General features: G+C 41.5%; 1 protein-coding gene across 4 annotated transcripts in view; it reads left to right on the top strand.

Annotated features, from left to right (window-relative positions):
- Chd6 (chromodomain helicase DNA binding protein 6) overlaps positions 1-18,109 on the top strand; it is a 177,951-nt gene that overhangs the window by 130,286 nt on the left and 29,556 nt on the right. For all 4 annotated transcript variants that reach the window (XM_040733013.1, XM_040733014.1, XM_040733015.1 and 1 more), the window contains 7 exons: positions 1,205-1,407; positions 2,025-2,224; positions 2,717-2,876; positions 4,351-4,440; positions 5,458-5,561; positions 9,050-9,179; positions 10,975-11,035. In XM_040733013.1, the coding sequence (XP_040588947.1) occupies positions 1,205-1,407; positions 2,025-2,224; positions 2,717-2,876; positions 4,351-4,440; positions 5,458-5,561; positions 9,050-9,179; positions 10,975-11,035 (948 nt within the window). The remainder of the gene's footprint in view (positions 1-1,204; positions 1,408-2,024; positions 2,225-2,716; positions 2,877-4,350; positions 4,441-5,457; positions 5,562-9,049; positions 9,180-10,974; positions 11,036-18,109) is intronic.

Here is an 18,109-nt window from a genome sequence, read left to right as displayed (position 1 = left end):
TGCCAGAATAAAACTACTAGACTGTGCCTTTATACAACACTCTTGACTTTACCCATACAAGTGAAAAAGGAAATGTTGAAGCCCCAGTGGCAGAGTCATAGTCATATTGTGCCTATGACTGGCACTGATACCTGGCCAGCTGTGAGATACCCATAAAATGCTAGTTCCTCTTCCCCTGTCCCTTAGCCCATTGCCTCACTTCAAGATGAGTCCTTAGCCTTTCTTCCTGTTTTTCTTCAAGGGTAGGTTGTATTCTGTGGGAGACAGTTCCTTCTTATAATTTAGTAAAATCAGTAAGAACTCATGTAACTTTTCTGTTGTAGTTGTTGTAAGTGTGGGTGGTTGCTTATCCTGGCTTCTTTTCTTCAACTGGAATGTTTCTCTTCTGTTAAGATTCTGAGCTCCAATAGTTGCCTGCTTGTAGTACCATAAAGAGTCTCTTAATCAAGCCACTGTTTGGGCAGGACAGTGGTGGGAGAGAACAAGGTCCTGTCCTATAGGCAGCAAAAAGCAATGGCAGCATCCCATAGTAATAAGCAAGGTCACTGAGCAGGGTGATGCTAGAAATTCACTGTCTGGATTGTGTGGAAAAGTATTGGAGTTTCATCTGGCCTTCGGAAGACATGTAGGAAGACTGGATAAGGGGCAGAAATAGTGGGACTAGAGAAGAAGCAATTGGTGTGTTCAGGGGAGCCACTGAAATGAGATTCCTGAACTAGGAATTTTGTCTTTTAGCAAAAGATTAGTAGATACAACTAAAGGGGGTGGATAATGAAAGCAGCAGGGTGCATTTTCTTCAGGAAGTTTCTGAGTAGATGGAATCCTTTCCCCTATCCTGTCTCTGGAGCTCAGACTGTTCTCTCCATGCTGGACAGAACAGCAGGGGCTTCCCACTCCAGTCTTTCTTGGAAACAGCATTCTGCCACTTTGGGCACATGGGGTCTTTACTTGCTAGAATGATGGCAGAAACAGCAGATGATGATAGACAGCACTGGGGACCAAGAAACAATAGCTCGAAGTCCCTGAGAAAGAATCCCCTGTGCTTGTTCTGTTTGTGGTCATAGAGACAGCGGGTGTACTGCAAAGAGCTTTCCCTGCCAGGGACTGACATGGGGTGGTTCTACCTCAGATGTCCCCTGAGGAATGGCAGCAGGGTGCTGTAAAGAGAAGAGGGGCCTCCTCCCCACAGTCTTCTCCATTTCAGGAAAGCTTAGTGATTGACCGGCCACGTGTGAGGAAGCAGACCAAACACTACAACTCCTTTGAGGAGGACGAGCTTATGGAGTTCTCAGAGTTAGACAGTGACTCAGACGAAAGGCCCACAAGATCCAGGCGCCTCAATGACAAAGCCAGGCGCTACCTCCGTGCCGAGTGCTTCCGGGTAGAGAAGAACCTACTCATCTTTGGGTAGGTACTGCCTCTGCTTAGTGGGAAGGGAGGTGCTGTTATTTTCCCACTTTTTTTTTTAAGTCCCTAAGATTTGTGCAGTGAACTTTTAGCTCCCTCTGGGTGCCAGCTAATGAAATCTGCAGGAGCAAAAGAAAACTGTGCTTAGTACCAGAATTCCCCTCATTATTGTGCTATGTTGCTGTGATATAGACCTACTGTGATCTTCTCAAATAAATGAATGTCACAGCAAATCTCTGATACCAATTTGCTGCCCGGTACTGATTTCCTCTCCCATCCAGGAATGTATTATGAGGAGTCAGAGCAACAAACGTTGCAGTTAAGGCATAGTTATGCAGTGGTTACTGCAGCTGCTCTTCTTCAATTCCAAACTTATCCTCTGCCCCCAGAAATTTGCACCATCATGACTTAGCAGTCTAACAGACACATGATCTGGATGCAGGATGCCTTAGAGACAAGTGGCATGCAGTCAGAGTTACAGGCCTTTCAGGACAAAACTGTTGGGGTAACTAATACACTTGTAAGAGGATGAGGAACATCTTGTCTCTTTAATTCCCGCTGTGTGGAGGGGGTGTCTGTGGCCCTTCCTCCAACACCTTCTGTATGCTTACCATCAGCTGGGGCCGGTGGAAGGACATCCTGACTCATGGACGATTCAAGTGGCACCTGAATGAGAAAGACATGGAAATGATTTGCCGGGCCCTATTGGTGTACTGTGTCAAGCATTACAAAGGAGATGAAAAGATCAAGAGTTTTATTTGGGAACTAATCACACCTTCCAAAGACGGACAAGCTCAGACCCTCCAGAACCACTCAGGTAAGAGATGAAATAGCTTTGCTGTGAGTTCTCTTGGGTCATTGCTGCCTGTGTTGTTGTATTATAAGGGCAATTGGACTCTCTTGCCATTTCCTACATGTGGCCTTGCTCACTTACCTGAGTCCATCAGGAGTCTCCCTGAACTGGGGACTCACCTCATCTTCTATGGCTCACTTTTTTCATTCACCATTCTGTACTTGTCACTTCTGGCATTGTTTGTCTTTTGTACTTCTCTATCCTTAACCAAAGCTTCCCTTCAAGTCTTCTCCTCCTTCCTACTAGACCACAAGAGCCCAAACGGGACAGGCTGGGTTATTCCTCCCTGAGTCTCACAGAGCATTCATTAAATCTTCCTGACAACTTTGCTTTCTGTGGACTTGAGGATAAGTCTGTCACCAGGGGCCCACCATGCTTTTTCTGCACAAAGCCCAGATTTAATGCCCATGGTAAAGCCCTTTTGGCTTATCCTGTATCATTATCTCTCCATTTCAGGGTTGTCTGCCCCAGTCCCCAGAGGGAGGAAAGGAAAAAAGACAAAAAACCAGCTCTTACTCCCAGAACTGAAGAATGCAGACTGGCTAGCTACCTGCAACCCTGAGGTGGTCTTACATGATGATGGATACAAGAAACACCTCAAACAGCATTGCAACAAGTGAGTTAGCCCCTTCTATTTCCCAAAGTTAGCCCTGCTCACACAGCTCAGATTTTTGGGATATCCACAGGGACATCCTTTCACACCCCATGCAAGCTCTGGAAAGAGGAGAGGGGATTTTGATTCTAAACTGTGTCTGCACTCTCTTCACACCCCTCCCCCACCTCCTTCAGCAATCTTTACTCCTGCAGTACATTCTGTACCCAGAGGCTCCTAACCCAGCTTTCCAGAACCGGTCAGAACATCCTCTCTCTGCTTCTGAGCCAGGCCACAGGACCATTTTCTACTCAACTCAGATCTAATAGAAAGTATGCTTTATTTAAAAACCTCTAAGTTGCATTCTTTTGAATAGATCATACATATGACAATTTTTGTGTGTGTGTCAAAATAGTTTTTCCTCCCATTTCCTTTCCCAGAGACAGCCCATCAGCCTGCTTCTTCAGAGAACCCTGTAATGCTGGCATATGTAAACATATAACTTGCTTTTTCTTCCTTAAAATGATGGATATTGTCCATAATATATGTGATCCCTCTTGTCACTCAAGTTATCTGGAAGTCAGTTCTTCTATGAGTACTGCCATTGTACATAGGCTCTTCCCTCAGTGTCTGACCTCCACTCTTGACTGATATTATGAGTGAACTGCAAGTGTTCCCTCCTGACCGCTTTGCTGCTTAGCTTGATTATGAAGCATTTCTTCAGCAGTGGTGTTCTCCACTGCACCTCTCCATACTTTCATCCTGGGTTTGTGTATATTTAGCCTGGGCCTCAGCTGTCAGTTTCTCTGTTGTGGCCCTTTGTGGTTGGCCTCATTTCGCAGTGGACTTCTAGGTGCCTGTAGCACATGATTGAATCATTTGCTTCACTATATACTTTACAACATAAAGCATGGTATAGTGTAGCTTGTAGTAGTTGACTAACATACACTTAATTGCTTTGTCTGAAACACAACTGGTACGTTGCTATGGAGCCTAAGTGCAGCCTCTGCAGAATCAAAGTGAGTGTAGACCTCAGGAAAAGACTTACTGCCGTAAAAATATAAACACTTGCCCTTTAAGTATTCATCTCACCATGAATGACTAAAACTGCCTGAAAATACCACCATTTAAACAGATTCAGTCTTCTGTAACTAGTTAACTTGCTGACTAGCCTCTCAGAAGCCAACTCTACCTCTGTGGTCCTTGTGGCCACGTGAAAAGATGGGGGTAAGGGAGGTGTCGTTGAATATCTCTGTCTTGACTTACGCCTAGCAGAATGGTCTAGCAAGAAAATGAGAAAGTGATTTGTTTTCTTGGTTGGCGAAGGGGTGATCCTAGTAATGTCTGGCATTGATACCTGGTGTCTTATTCTTTGGTGTATTCTGGTATACCCCTTCATACTACTCAGGAATGCTTATTCATTTCCGTATCTAGATTTGGTAATGTGTTCTCGGTCTTAGGTTCCAGAGTACTGTGTTAATGTGTTCATCTGTCATAGGGTGCTTTTGAGAGTTCGGATGCTGTACTACCTAAAAGCTGAAATACTGGGAGAAGCTGCTGATAAAGCATTTGAGGGAACTCCTGCCAGGTAATAATATATCATGCATAGCTCTCATAATTAAATAAATTATGTAAATTGCCTGCTCATAGACTGACCAGATCCAGCGTGTTGTTTCAAGAGATCCCTGTTTCCACCCACAGCTACCCAGATAGTAAACAGGTAGAGAAGAAAGGTCAGTCACTGGTCCTGTTTAGACTTAACATATAAACAGCACTCATCCCCAAATGGTTGTTCTTCCTTTGGCACTGTGAAGGTAGACCAATGGGTTTCTGGAAAGCCAAGGCCAGAACACTAACCTCATAGAGGAAGTTGGGCCAGTCAAGGAATAGTCAGGCTTATATCAGTCACAATCAGAATCATATTGGACAGTTGTCAAATTCTACGGAGAAACCATCCCAGGGATGGATGGGGAGAGGACGGAGGAGCTATCCAGGTCAGTGTTCCTCCATCCAAGCCCCAAAATCTTTAAAGAAAACTTCCCAGATGAATGAAGGCAGTGAGCTCAGGGTTCACGTATTCCTCAGAACACGGACTGAAACCCAGAGCAGCTGATCGTGACAGGCTTGCTGATCCTGGCTTGTTCGCCAATCCTGGTGTGTGAGTCTGAGCATTATGTCCTTCCTTTTGGCTAGAAAAGTGCAATGTATGGTCAGTTTTGACCTAATGGACCACTTAGTTTCTGAAAGGCCCTCTTTATACTTCAGACTGTACCAGTGTCAACTCTGAGGCAAGATGGTTTAGATAATATTAAGGATTCATTCATATCTCAGTTTGGTCATTTGGGAGAAATGTTGCCTTTTCATGACCGGATTATCCAAGACTGCTCTGGTTCTTAAGATACACATCAGAACTGCTTTACACACAGAGTCCAGAGTCAGCTGGTGTTAGGTTCTCTGAGTGTCAAGTGAAGCCTGGGAACCTAGTACTTATGCTAAAAAACTTTGTGAGCAATAAGAGATACTGAGCTGCTGCCTTCTGGATCATCTTTAATGTTTACTTAAGCATTGGGTCAGGAACACTGAGATTGCACCCTTCTCTCCACAGGGAGCTGGAAGTGCTTCTGCCGGACATTGACTATGTGGAGATCCCAGTGGATTGGTGGGATGCTGAGGCTGATAAGTCCCTTCTCATTGGCGTGTTCAAGCATGGTGTGTTTTAGAAAATTGACACCTTCCAGATTAGTTATCCAGAAAGCTGAGTTAAGCAATCTTCACTAGGCTGTACATATTCCTGCAAACTTCCAACAATCCCATTGTCTAATTCTTAGAAAGCTGAACCTCACAACTGCCCATCCGGAGTCTTGACCCAATTAATGTGTGACTCATAACAGTACTGTGAATATGTTACTGAGAAATTTCAAAGGGGCAGCTGTAGTCAAAAGAAAAAGGCCCACTCCTAATGGCATACTTCCTCCATCAAGACTCTGCCTTCTAAAGGTTCTGTAACCTCAAACAGTGCCACCAGCTAGAGACCCAAGTGTTCAAACATGTGAGCCCATATAGGGCATTTCATATTCAAATCACAGCACCAATTGAGTCATCTTCCTAGACCCCCCTCATTTGTTCTTAATCATCCTTGTGTCTGCCCTAGTGTGTAGCACTTAGTAGGTACCCTTGAGGAATTAGGGAATGAAGACAAGTGTTTGGTTTAGGTTTTTGATCATTTTTGTGCAGAATTCTAAGGTGATTTGAAGAACTCTTTTTTTTGTTTTGTTTTGTTTTTCGAGACAGGGTTTCTCTGTGGCTTTCGAGGCTGTCCTGGAACTAGCTCTTGTAGACCAGGCTGGCCTCAAACTCACAGAGATCCGCCTGCCTCTGCCTCCCAAGTGCTGGGATTAAAGGTGTGCGCCACCAACGCCCGGCCTTGAAGAACTCTTATGTTCTTTTTTTTTTTTTTTTTTTTTTTTTTACGAGGCAGGGTTTCTCTGTATTGTTTTGGAGGCTGTCAGTCCAGCCCTGCCTCGAACTCACAGAGATCCGCCTGCCTCTGCCTCCCGACTGCTGGGATTAAAGGCGTGTGCCACCACCGCCCAGCAGAACTCTTATGTTCTTAGTGTATAACTTTACCATCTTGGTGTAAATATATGCTGGGCAATCTTTAATTCTTTTCCTTAACTAAGAAATTAAAGAGAACTAATGTTTTTAATAGCTTGGAAAAATAGAAACAAGTACCCATCCTCACTTGTAAAATAGTCTGCTCTTGCTTCCCATTGACTGGTAATTATTTCAGATTGTTCACTTTTCCAGATCATGTACCACAAAGCCCACATGCCTTTCCTCTATACCTTTGCTGAGTGTTCATTGTAGTGCTGTAATTTTTCATCTCCTAAGGTTTTGTGGGTATGTCTCCAGACAACCTGCTGTGTAGCCATACTTAGATGAGAAGGTTCTATCTTGGAACCACCTCTAGTAGAATAGGCTGAGTCTTCAGTTGAGACTCTAGCCCGCACCCAGAATGCCCTGCATTAAGCCTAGTCTGCATAATATTCCAAATAGTTCTCACACGTGCACTAAATGAAAACTGCCCCTTTGGGATAGCCTGGGTACATGAAATCTTTCTCAAGATGATATTGGTATTTCCAAACATATTCTTATAAACTTACTCTAAATGGCGGTAGGCAGCCTCTACCTCCTCAAGTACCTATCATGTGACTGCTTGGGTCTTTGGTTTGTCATTACCACTCCTAGTTTTTCTTTCAGGATCACTGTTAGGGGTTTCTAGGAAACTGAATCAGTCTTCCTCATCTCCAATCTTGTAGCTAATGAAGAAATAGAAATACAGGGCCCAACTCTAGATGTGAAGCCCACACATGACAAGATCAAATATACATTGTAGAAACTTACCCAGATTGGAACATGGAAGACCCCATCCTTTCTCATTGCCATTGTGTCATGCATAGATCAAGGAGGCAGAATGCTTGTGGACAGTTAAACGTCCCTCAATGGTAATGGGAAAGTAAAGGAATGCTCTCACCATCTCATTGTCTGATAATCACCTCTTCATGGGGATCAGACCATAGCAGAAATCTCTTTAAAATAGGCATATTAGGGAAAGTTTAATTTTGATGTAAGCTTCAACAGAGATAGGGCAAAATAATTATTCTTACCATACCAGTAATTGGAAGAAAAAGGATCTCAGGAAAACAAGTTCCTCTAGTCTTGTTGCTTATTGAGTGAGTATAATGTCAGACCCTGAACTAGATACAAAACTCAGAATGAGGAGGAAGACCAGATTCTATTCCTAAAGACCCTAAGTCTCCTCAGAGAGACTTGCAGTGGTCATAAGTCTAAAAAATTTTTAAAAAGGAAAGAATGAAAAGGTCAAGTTCCTGTAGCTCCTTGTAGGAAAGTACTAGGTGTTGCATGCTAGTGAAGGACACAGTACATCACCAAGCCAGGGCAGAATGGCCCATCCGACAAAGACTTTTCTTAACAACCAAGCTGTTCTCATTAGCATTCTGCATTTCCAGCACCAATAACATGGGCTCAGTACATGCCATAGAACCAGTGACTGATATCTGTGAGGAGAAACATTCTAAGAGTCTTCCCTTCCCTGAAAGACTTTCTCCCAAAATAGTTTGGTATGACAATAGACTGGGTCTTCTATAAGATTACATTTTATTCTATACCACCTTCAGGAGAACCCACATCCCACACCCCCCAAAAAAGATTATGTTAAATTCAGTAAAATACCACACATCCGCCTGTTTGGGCTTTCTCAAAAAGTACAATTTGTGGGGAGGAGGACTGAAGAGGTGGCTTATTGGGTAAAGTGCCTGCCATGTAAGCACAGGGACCTAAGTTTGGATCCTCAGCACACACATAAAAGCTGGGCATGGTAGTGCTCACCTGCAGCCTTAGCACTGTTGGTTGGGGAAAGTGCAGGGACAAAAAGATGATCTGAGATCACTGGTCACCCTAGCTAGTTGGTGAGCTCCAGGTTCAGTGAGACCCTGTCACTAAAAACAAGGAGTGATAGAGGGAGTCAACTTCTAGCTTCCACATGTGAACATATAAAGTGTTTTCTTTTACTGTTTTGTCATTATAGTCCATCTTCTGGGTCAAAATACTCCTTTTGTTTGCTTCAAACCTGTGACAAGTAATTCCAAAGCCCTGGCAAGTGTGTATTAGGATTTTGTTGTACTGGGTTTGCAACACTGGGCCAGGTCTGTTAACCCAGTCAACAGTTATTGTGGTACAGTTCATAATTCAGCACTTACATCACCATTTTGTTCCACTTCCTTTTCTAACTCATGTATAGAATTGGACTGTGTGAAAATAAGCCCATTTAGGACATAACAGGGTCTCAGAGCTGAGGAATAGGAAGAAGTTGCAAAGTAGCTTATCTGCTTCTCTGTACAAAGCAAACCATTGAGAACGGTCTGGTCCTGCATCTGCTTACAAACACAATGTTTATGCAAGCTTCAGCTTTAGTAAGAAACACCTAGAAGGTTGCAGTAGCTCCAGAGTCTTCCCCAGTTAGGAGGTCTCATAAGCTAGCATTAATCCTAAAAAGCATTGTTAAGTTTGTTTTGCCTTGGTTTCTACTAAATAAAGGAGACAAAATGAATGTCTAGGTCAGGGGCAGATCTGGTGTGTTCTAACCTGACTTCCAACACTTCTCATTGCCTGCTCAGGTTATGAGAGGTACAACGCCATGCGGGCTGACCCAGCACTCTGCTTCCTAGAGAAAGTCGGGATGCCTGATGAGAAATCCCTGTCTGCAGAGCAGGGTGTTACAGACGGAACCTCAGACATTCCTGAAAGGTGAGAAGCCACATAGTTGTACTCTGATGTCACATGCCTTGTCACCAACTTGTGTCCTATTCCACATACATCCAGGACTCTGTATCTTTATGTGTTCATTGCTTTTCTGTTGCTATCATGAGATACGTGACCAAGAGCATTACAGAATAAAGCGTTTATTTTGTCTCAATATTACAGAGAGATAGTCCATAATGGAGAGGGAAGACATAGGGCAGCAGGAGCAGGAAGCTGGTTGATCACAGGAAGTGGAGCCAGGCTGTAAACCCCGAAGCCTATCCCAGTAATATACTTACTCCACAGCAGGGCTCTACCTCTAAAGGTTTCATAAGCTTCCCAAACTGGGAGCTAAGTTTCCAGAGACTTGAGCTTGGATGGCCCATTTCTTTATTCAAACCACCACAGGTTTCCTTCAATATCTGACATATCTCTTAAGCCTTGTTGTATTGTGACCATGTCCTTCAAATTGTGTCTTTTGGTTCATCCTACAATGCCTTTCACTTATTCTTTGGACCAGATTCCTATCCCTGTCCTTCATGGATTCCCCAGACTGCTTGTCCTGCCTGACTTGTTAGCCAGTCTTCTCATGTCCGGCCAGAGGCCTTCTAGCTGACAAAAAGCTACACAGGCACAAGTACAGACTTCCTGAGCGTGAAGTTCCTTAGCTGATTGCTGGTGTTATTCAAGGATCATAACCCCTGAGTAATGCAGATTCAGAAGCCACTGTTTGAACTTGTAGCCATTCAACATAGTGAATGGATGTGCACAAATTTAGAAGCATTCTCTTTGTTAGCATAATCTCCAAATGTGTAAGTTCTCAGGAAACCGAAAGTAACAGCTAAATCCTATAGATTGCCAAGATATGCAAAGGTTTAGAAAGCAGCATTTCTCTCTTCGGTGTGTGTTGTCAGCTTTGGCCAGATATCTCCTCTACTAAGGATGACATGCTTTAAATTGCCCAAAGCTGTGGTTAGACCTAGCCATGATAGTATGGCACTGCCAGTAACCCTGGTGAATGCTTAGCTGTTTGATGTTCTCTGCTCTTAAGGCATTTTCTGTGGACAGGATAATAAAAGCCTAGTGTGACTGGTCATCCTGGTGTTGGTTAAATTAGCTGGTTCAGGAAAAACACTCGCTGAGTAAGGTGCCTGTGTGTAGTTCATAGCTTTTCTATTTGGTGGCTCCAGGGCATCAAAGGCAGCAGCAAGGCAGCTGACTGCTTTTTAGGTTAAGCAATGAAGAATCATGGAAACAGGCATCATCAGTAGTTAACACTCACAGGAGACATGAAGCAACTGACCGAGCCACAGGTGTGATACCAGGAGGATGAACTGTCCTTCCTTCTCAGCATTAGAGAGAGTTGTCTTCCCAGAAAGTGCCTTGTGGGAGTGGTCACCCCACTGTGCTTAGGGCTGGACACTTACTTGGCACAACTATTGGTTTAGACTAGAGTCTTCTCTTTTTCAGAGCTGTATGTGCAGACAGCTCTTGGTGGCTGTTATCACTTTTTCAATGATGGTATGTATCATTGTTGAACAGTCAGTCTCAAAGTGTACCTGGTAGATCATGAGGCTTCACCCTCGTGTAAGGTCCTTGCTCACCTATATTATAACGTTCTTTGGTGGTAGTTTTTATTATTCTTAGTGTCTTTTGGGTTTCCTGAAAAGAAAGGAAAAATCTTATGATTTTGAGTGCCTATGAAAAAGATACTTGCTAACCTCCCCTTTAGCCGTGATTGGGAGTACTTTCTTCTGGTAGTAATATAACTCCTAAGTGGTATATAATTACTTTTATTTAGAGGCAACATAGATAAAGAAGACAGTGCTGAGGACAAGTTAGATGGTCTCCAGAAGCAAACGGTGAGTCAGATTTGTTGCATTGGTCCTGCATGCTCTTTGATGCTGAGAGCACCTCATGGTTGGGGAGTTGGATTGCACTGCTGCCCTTGCCTTGTGTCACCCCAGAGCTTTATTACAGAGACTCCAAGCACACAGATTTGACTGCATTTGCATCCTTAATTTTTTTAGATAGCTACAAATTTAAGATATAGATGTAAAATAGAGTACAGAGAAACCTAGTGTTCCCTGTATCTAGTATCCCTGATAATGACAACTTGTAAGATCATGTTTATTTTCATATTCAGGATGGCGATATTGATATTGATAGGTTCAAAGTACAGGACATTTCCATGACTTGTCACCGTCTCCTAATCATTTGTCTTCCCCTTCAACTGCATTTTAGTCCCTGATAACCATTATTGATCATTTTCATATTTGTCCATTTTAAATAGAATCATGCAGTATGAACCTTTAAAGGGCAGTTGGCTTTTTTCCACTTGTCAAAATCTGAAAATTTATATAGGTTATTGTCTGTTCCAACCATAGTTAATTCCTTTTTTGTTTTTGTTTTTGGTTGGGGGTGAGGGTAGGGGTGGTTGCTGAATGTTATTCTGTAACATGGATATGGCACTGTTTATATAATGTGCATTTGTTTGTTTAAGAAGCTGCCACATTTTTTTCAGAGTAGCTGTACCATTTTTTTTTTTTTTTTTGCCCTACTGGCAGTAAATAAGTGATCTGCTTTTTACACACCCTGCATTCTGCATTTGATATTGTTGCTTCCTATGAGTCCATTCTGATGCTTGTGTAGTAATACCCTTGTGCATTTCTCCAATGGCTAGTAATGCCAACTATTCCTGTGAGTTCCAGGACAGTCAAGGCTATACAGAGACCTTGTCTTCAAAAACAAAACAAAAAGTCTGTAATCCATTTTAGGTTAATTCTATTTTAAATGTTGATAATTAGATCAAGATTCTTCTTAAACCTGCTCACATCCCATTGCTCCATGAGTGTTTAAACTACTTTCTATCAAATTACTTTTGTACCTTTGAAATAACCCAGTTATTTCGTGGACATGTTTATGAAGTTCCATTTCAGGATTCTGGGTTCTACCCTGTGATCTCTTTTTCTTTTTCTCTGTCAGTAGTACACACTCTGAATAGTTGTAACCGTGTCCTAAGTCTTAAAATTGAACCTACTGATTCCCTTCCACTGCATTATTTTTCAAAATTGTTTGAGCTTTACTTATCCTGTGCCTGTCTTTGCAATTTTATAATAAAATTATCTAGATAAGTAAGATGGTTCAGCAACTAATAGTGCTCACAACCAACCCTAAGTTCAGTCCCTGGGACACACATGGTAGAAATAGAGACTCCTGCAAGTTGTCCTCTGACTACCATATATGTGCACTTACGCACGCACAAAAAAGTGTTTAATTATTAAAATTACCTATTTTCAGAGACTTTCTGAAATTTTAGTAAGAATTACGTTAAACCTTATCAGTGAGGAGAATTGAAATTTTTACTGTATAGTGAAATTGTGCTATATTGCTTCCTGTCATCATCTCTCCATTTAATTTTCTATTCCTTTTATCAATACGCACAAGCCCTGTGCATGTTTTTTTAGATTATATTTTAGTGTTTCTTCTTTGGGGTAATTGTACAGACTTTTTAGATCACTTCTGTATCCCCATGTTCATTGTAAGGTACAGAAGTCCAATATATGCTTTATGCCTGCCCTGCATTCTTTAAATATTTCACTTATCCATTCTAGACCCCTTTTCATAGGTTTCTTTGAACCTTAATTCTTCCTCTCTGGTCTAAATTATAAAATGTGTTTCCTACTGACTGATATGCTTAGCACTTGATTGAATGAGAATACTGGAGTAAATATTCTTGCCTTGTGTTGATATTAGGAGGAAGATACTTATCAGAATAATGTTAACTGGGGCTAAAGAGATGGCTCAGTGTTCAAGAGTGCTTGATCTCAAGTACCAGAACCTATATGGTGGCTCACAACTATCCCTAACTCCAGTTCCAGGGATTAGGTTCTCATATGGTACATATACATACATGCAGACAAAACATTCATACATATAAAATAAGTAAAATTTTGTGTGTGTGTGTGTGTGTGTGTGTGTGTGTGTGTGTGTGTGTGTGCGTGTGTGTGTGTGTGTGTGTTTTGGAACAGGGTTTCTCTGTTTGTCCTGGAACTCTCTCTGTCGACCAGGCTGGCCTCAAACTCAGAGATCCGCCTACAAGTGCTAGGATTAAAGGTGTGTACCACCACCTTTTGTCATAACTAAATATTTTTAATTTTAAAAATAATTATGCTGATTGTCGATTATTTCATAGATCTCTTTATCAAAAATGAAGGGCATTTCCATAATCCTAGTTCCTGAGTTTTTAAACATAAGTGGATATTGAATTTTGTCATCATATGGTATTTTTCCTGGCAGATAAAAGTGTTTGTTTGTTTGTTTGTTTGTTTCCTTATTTAGCCTATCAGTAAGGGGAATTACCATGATTAGTTGACAAATATTGAACCAACCTTATAACACTAGCATGAGCTCTGCTTGATCATAATGTTTAATTCTTTTATGTATTACTGAATTCTTTTGTGTGTGTGTGTGTGTGTGTGTGTGTGTGTGTGTGTGTGTGTGTGTGTGTGTGTGTGTGTGTTTTCATATGTGGAGGAATATGCATGCATGGGGAGCCTGAGGCTGATATCCAGAATCATTCTCTTGGTTTTCTGAGACACAGTTTCTCTGTGTAACACTGGCTGTCCCGGAACTCACTCTGTAGTCCAAGCTAGCCTTGAACTCAGAAATCTGCTTGCTTGTGCCTCTCCAGTGTTGGGATTAAAGGTGTGTGCCACCATCAAGTCAGAATCTTTCTCAATTGCTCTTATTCTTGAAGTGAGTATCCTATGGATAACATATTGTTAGTTAATGTTAAATGTTTTTAATGTATTGTCTCTGGATGTCTTTCTTTCATTTGATGTATTTGTGTCATTTCTATCTAGTGTGAACATTTATATATATCTTGGGCCTATTATTATTTATGTTCTATTTCTTATTGCTTTTTGTCTTGCCTTCTTCTTGAGCATTTTTTATTATCCCATTTCTTACTTATCTTTAGGGAAGCATCATTTAATAACGGGATGTATTGTGAGAATTATGTTACTAAGTGATTTTGTTGTATACATGACAAAGGTGTTTCTGAGTAATACAATTTTATTGTCATACTGTCCAGCATATAGCCCATTTTTACTAAAATATCCATATGTAGCCTAAAACTACATATTGATTTTGTGTCCTTATTGGTACTTATGTTTTATTACACATGTAATATCAAAGTCACTGGTTCCATGTTTTCCCAACTCAAATGAAGTATGAAGGTCTCATTTTGTCCCTTACCCTTCCCTATGTAATATAATTGGGTTAGGGTACTTATAATGGTTGGAGGACAGCTTGTAGGAGTCAGTTCTCTCCAGCCTCTCAGCCCCAGGAGCCCACTCTTTTCCTACTTACATTGTCTTAAGTATTTCCTTTGTGCAATGATAAGGCCATATCTGACACTATGCATTGAAGAGTTCCTGCCATTCCATGTTTCAGTGTTCTTTCTTCCTGGTATTGGAATATCTCTTCTGTTTTCTGTGTAGAGAAATTCTTTTCGTCTTTGTTTAGGGTCAGACTGAAGGTAGTCGTCCTAAGTTTTTCTTTATCTAAGAGTCTGTATTATTGACTCTTTTCCTTCAGCTCTAAAAATGCTGTGCGTCTGTCATCTGACGTTTGTAGTTTTAATGAGAAATCAGGCAGTTTGCTTGTTTTTCCCTTCTAGATAAAGTATCCTTTGTCTCAACACATCTTTCCTCTCCCCCCTCATTTTTTTGTTTTTTGTTTTTTGTTTCAAATGTAACTGGTTTGGGCAGGATTTCTTTCAGTTTATCGTGTTTAGGGTTCACTCACTGTCAGTAATCCATAGAATTATCTTTTGCCAAGTTGAGAGCATTTCTCTTCAAGTATGTTTCTAGTTTCTACTGTCCCTGATTTTTTTTCCTTTTCAAGACACAAGTGAAATGAGTATAATTACAGTCTCAGACACCTCTGGTTATTGTAATCTGTTTCTTGCTCACATGAACTTTTTCTTATTCTATCTTTAATTGATTGTCTCTTTCTTCTTCTAGTCTCCTGTTAAGGATTTTTTTTTTCTGAGTGATTTTTTTTCCCCTCACTTGTTGTACTTTTCAGATTTAAAATTGCTCTTTGGTTCTTCTTTGCTTTGTTTGTTTGTTTGTTTTTCGAGACAGGGTTCTCTGTATTGTTTTGGAGGCTGTTCTGGAACTCACTCTGTAGACCAGGCTGGCCTCGAACTCACAGAGATCCACTTGCCTCTGCTTCTGCCTCTGCCTCCCGAGTGCTGGGATTAAAGGCATGCACCACCAAACCCAGCTCTTTTCTTTGTTTCTATTATAAAACTTGGCTTTGTGTATATTTTTAGAATTGCTTGTTCATGGTTTTAATTCTTATGTCAGATATATAAAGCACTATTAACTTGATATTGACATTATTTTCTTTTTCTCTAAATTCGAGATCTTCCTGGTGTTTGATATATATATATTTTTAAGGGAATTCTGAATATTTTAGGGTATTACATGGGGGAGACTGTAGATCTTATTTAAACCTTATTGATCTGACTTGCTCTGACACATCACTGGTAAAGGAGCAGGAATTAAGAGTCACCTAGTTTCTTCAAGCTGACCTCCATATTCTGGGTCTGCTCCTGTTGATACTATAGACAAATGATATCCTCGGTACCACTGCAAAGAAGTGGAGGTTTTCCCATTGGTCCTTGTTAATACCATGGATGAGAATGAGAGAACCCATTGTTTCGTATCAGGGATGAAATCTTAACATCTTCTTAGCTTTTTCTGTCACCATCCCACCAGACAAATTGAGTGACCCATTAGCATCTGAAGAAGGTAGAAGTCTAGGACCTTCACATGACCTTTGTTGGAATGAGCCATTTTTTTTTCCTGCGGTGTTGGGATAGACATAAGTTACTGACCTAACATTTCTGTGCTCCAAACTTGTTCTTTTCTTGGTCCTTTTTAGAGAGAATACGCTTTTGTTGGGTTGTTTGCTTTTTATCTACACCCTACATCACTTGTAAATAGCTGTCTTCTTTACTAGGTCTGGGACTTATAAAGGAAATCCTCTGTGTTGTTCTATTTTACTCTGCTTTCTTCCTTTCACCTTTCAGTTTCCTGTTTGTTTTACAGAGTGGTCAGGAGTTTAGTTGTGCTTACAGTGATTCATGTGCATGCCCCAGGAGCAGAAGGCTTTTTTATATCCTAAATGAATTTCTGGAACTTTTTATAAACAGCCTGAAACGTCATCTGGGCCCCAGCACCATTTGAGCAAACTCTCTGAGCAGTAGAGCAAATAGGTTTCGTGAATGCCATGGACTCTGATGTCTGAAGTTTTCAAGTCAGTGTCTTTAGTTGATCCCACTGCTGGAGTCGCCACTCCCCAGATACACAGTTAGAGATATTTTTGTTCTATTCTTTATTATTTGTACACATCTTCTGTCAGATCTTTGATTCTTCTGCTCCTAGTAATAGCACCACTTTCCCAGATAAACTATTCAAGGATTTGTCTTCTGTCTTGCAAAGGTTTGAGACACAGTGAACTAAAGAGAGTCAGGATGGTGCCTTACACTATTGGAGAGAAGGGAGCTGGGGCTCTGCCCTAGACTGTTAAAAACCTAGCTCTGTGTTCCAGTTCCTAACTTTCACCAATAATTATTTCATGTTAGATTTAGGATTGTTAGCCCATAGAAACCATTTGAGCCAGGTGATGGTAGCACATGCCTTTAATCCCAGCATTTGGGAGGCAGAGGCAGGTGAATCTCTATGAGTTTGAGGCCAGCCTGGTTTACAAAGCTACACAGAGAAACCCTGTCTCATAAAACTAAAGAAGGAAGGAAGGAAGGAAGGAAGGAAGGAAGGAAGGAAGGAAGGAAGGAAGGAAGGAAGCCATTCGAGTACCAAAGAAAGGAAATTAAAACCTAATACAGACCTTTCCTCAATCTGAAGTACTTTTTCCCTCCCTCAACAGTGTAAAGGAGGCACATTGCCGATTTTTATCCTTATATGACATCTGACAAAAAAAAAATGGCCTCTGAGTTAAATGACTGTGAAAATCTAATAGTTAGTAGTTGAATATCCAACCCCCCCTTCATGATAAAGGTCTTGGAGAGAATTTTCATAATCAGGAAAAGGGAAACTTGCAGGGGCGCACATTGAATCCTTCCTGTCAGCAGTAGCAGCTCATATGAAAGACAGCTGCCGATCAACTGCAGCCTAGCCTAACTCTGAACATTATCCAGACTGCTTGGTGTTCCCAGAATAGCTGTCAGGTAGAGTGAGGGCACTGAAGGGAGAGATTGGAGCACGAGAAGGAACTTACCTTCCACTACAGTTCAGCCCAGTCCTGAAACTGCCTGCGTCTCAGTCTGTGTCATTGGTGGTTATGTTATTTCTTCATCCTTCAGATCCTCAGAACCTTAGCAGTAGAATATAATTAAAAGCAGGCAGAACCAGCAGTGGCTTCTCAGAGAATGTGAGATGGATAGATTCTAAACAGATATGACTTGACGCCCAGTGCACAGACTGACATTGTACATGGAAGGGAAGGCTGGCATCTGAAGCAGACCTGTTAACTCCTATCTCCTGTACTTTCTAGAAGTCCTGAAGTAACTGACTGGGCAGTCATTTCTTTCTTGGGAAGCAGTTAAGAAGCCTAGCGTGTCATGTAGGACGTTGACAAGGACAGTTTAACATACCTGGGAATAAAGGGAACCATCTGAAAGAAAGTCAGAGTCTTCACACTGATGAGATCCCTAGCACATACCTGAGCAGTCTTTCAGTATCTCTGCCTGTGGAGGGGAAAGAGGGCTGTGCCCCCTGCTGTGGAAGGAGAGCCACTACTTAGCTGGATGATACTGCCTCACACTGAACCAGTGTGTCTTTCCCACTTCTTTCTGTGGATTCTATTTAGTTTTTTCCTGTTCCTACAGAGACCAGAAAACC

The sequence above is a fragment of the Mesocricetus auratus genome, unplaced genomic scaffold, assembly GCF_017639785.1.
Source record: "Mesocricetus auratus isolate SY011 unplaced genomic scaffold, BCM_Maur_2.0 Super-Scaffold_100028, whole genome shotgun sequence".
Taxonomy (NCBI): Eukaryota; Metazoa; Chordata; class Mammalia; order Rodentia; family Cricetidae; genus Mesocricetus; species Mesocricetus auratus.
This window is presented reverse-complemented; position numbering and strand designations above follow the sequence as displayed.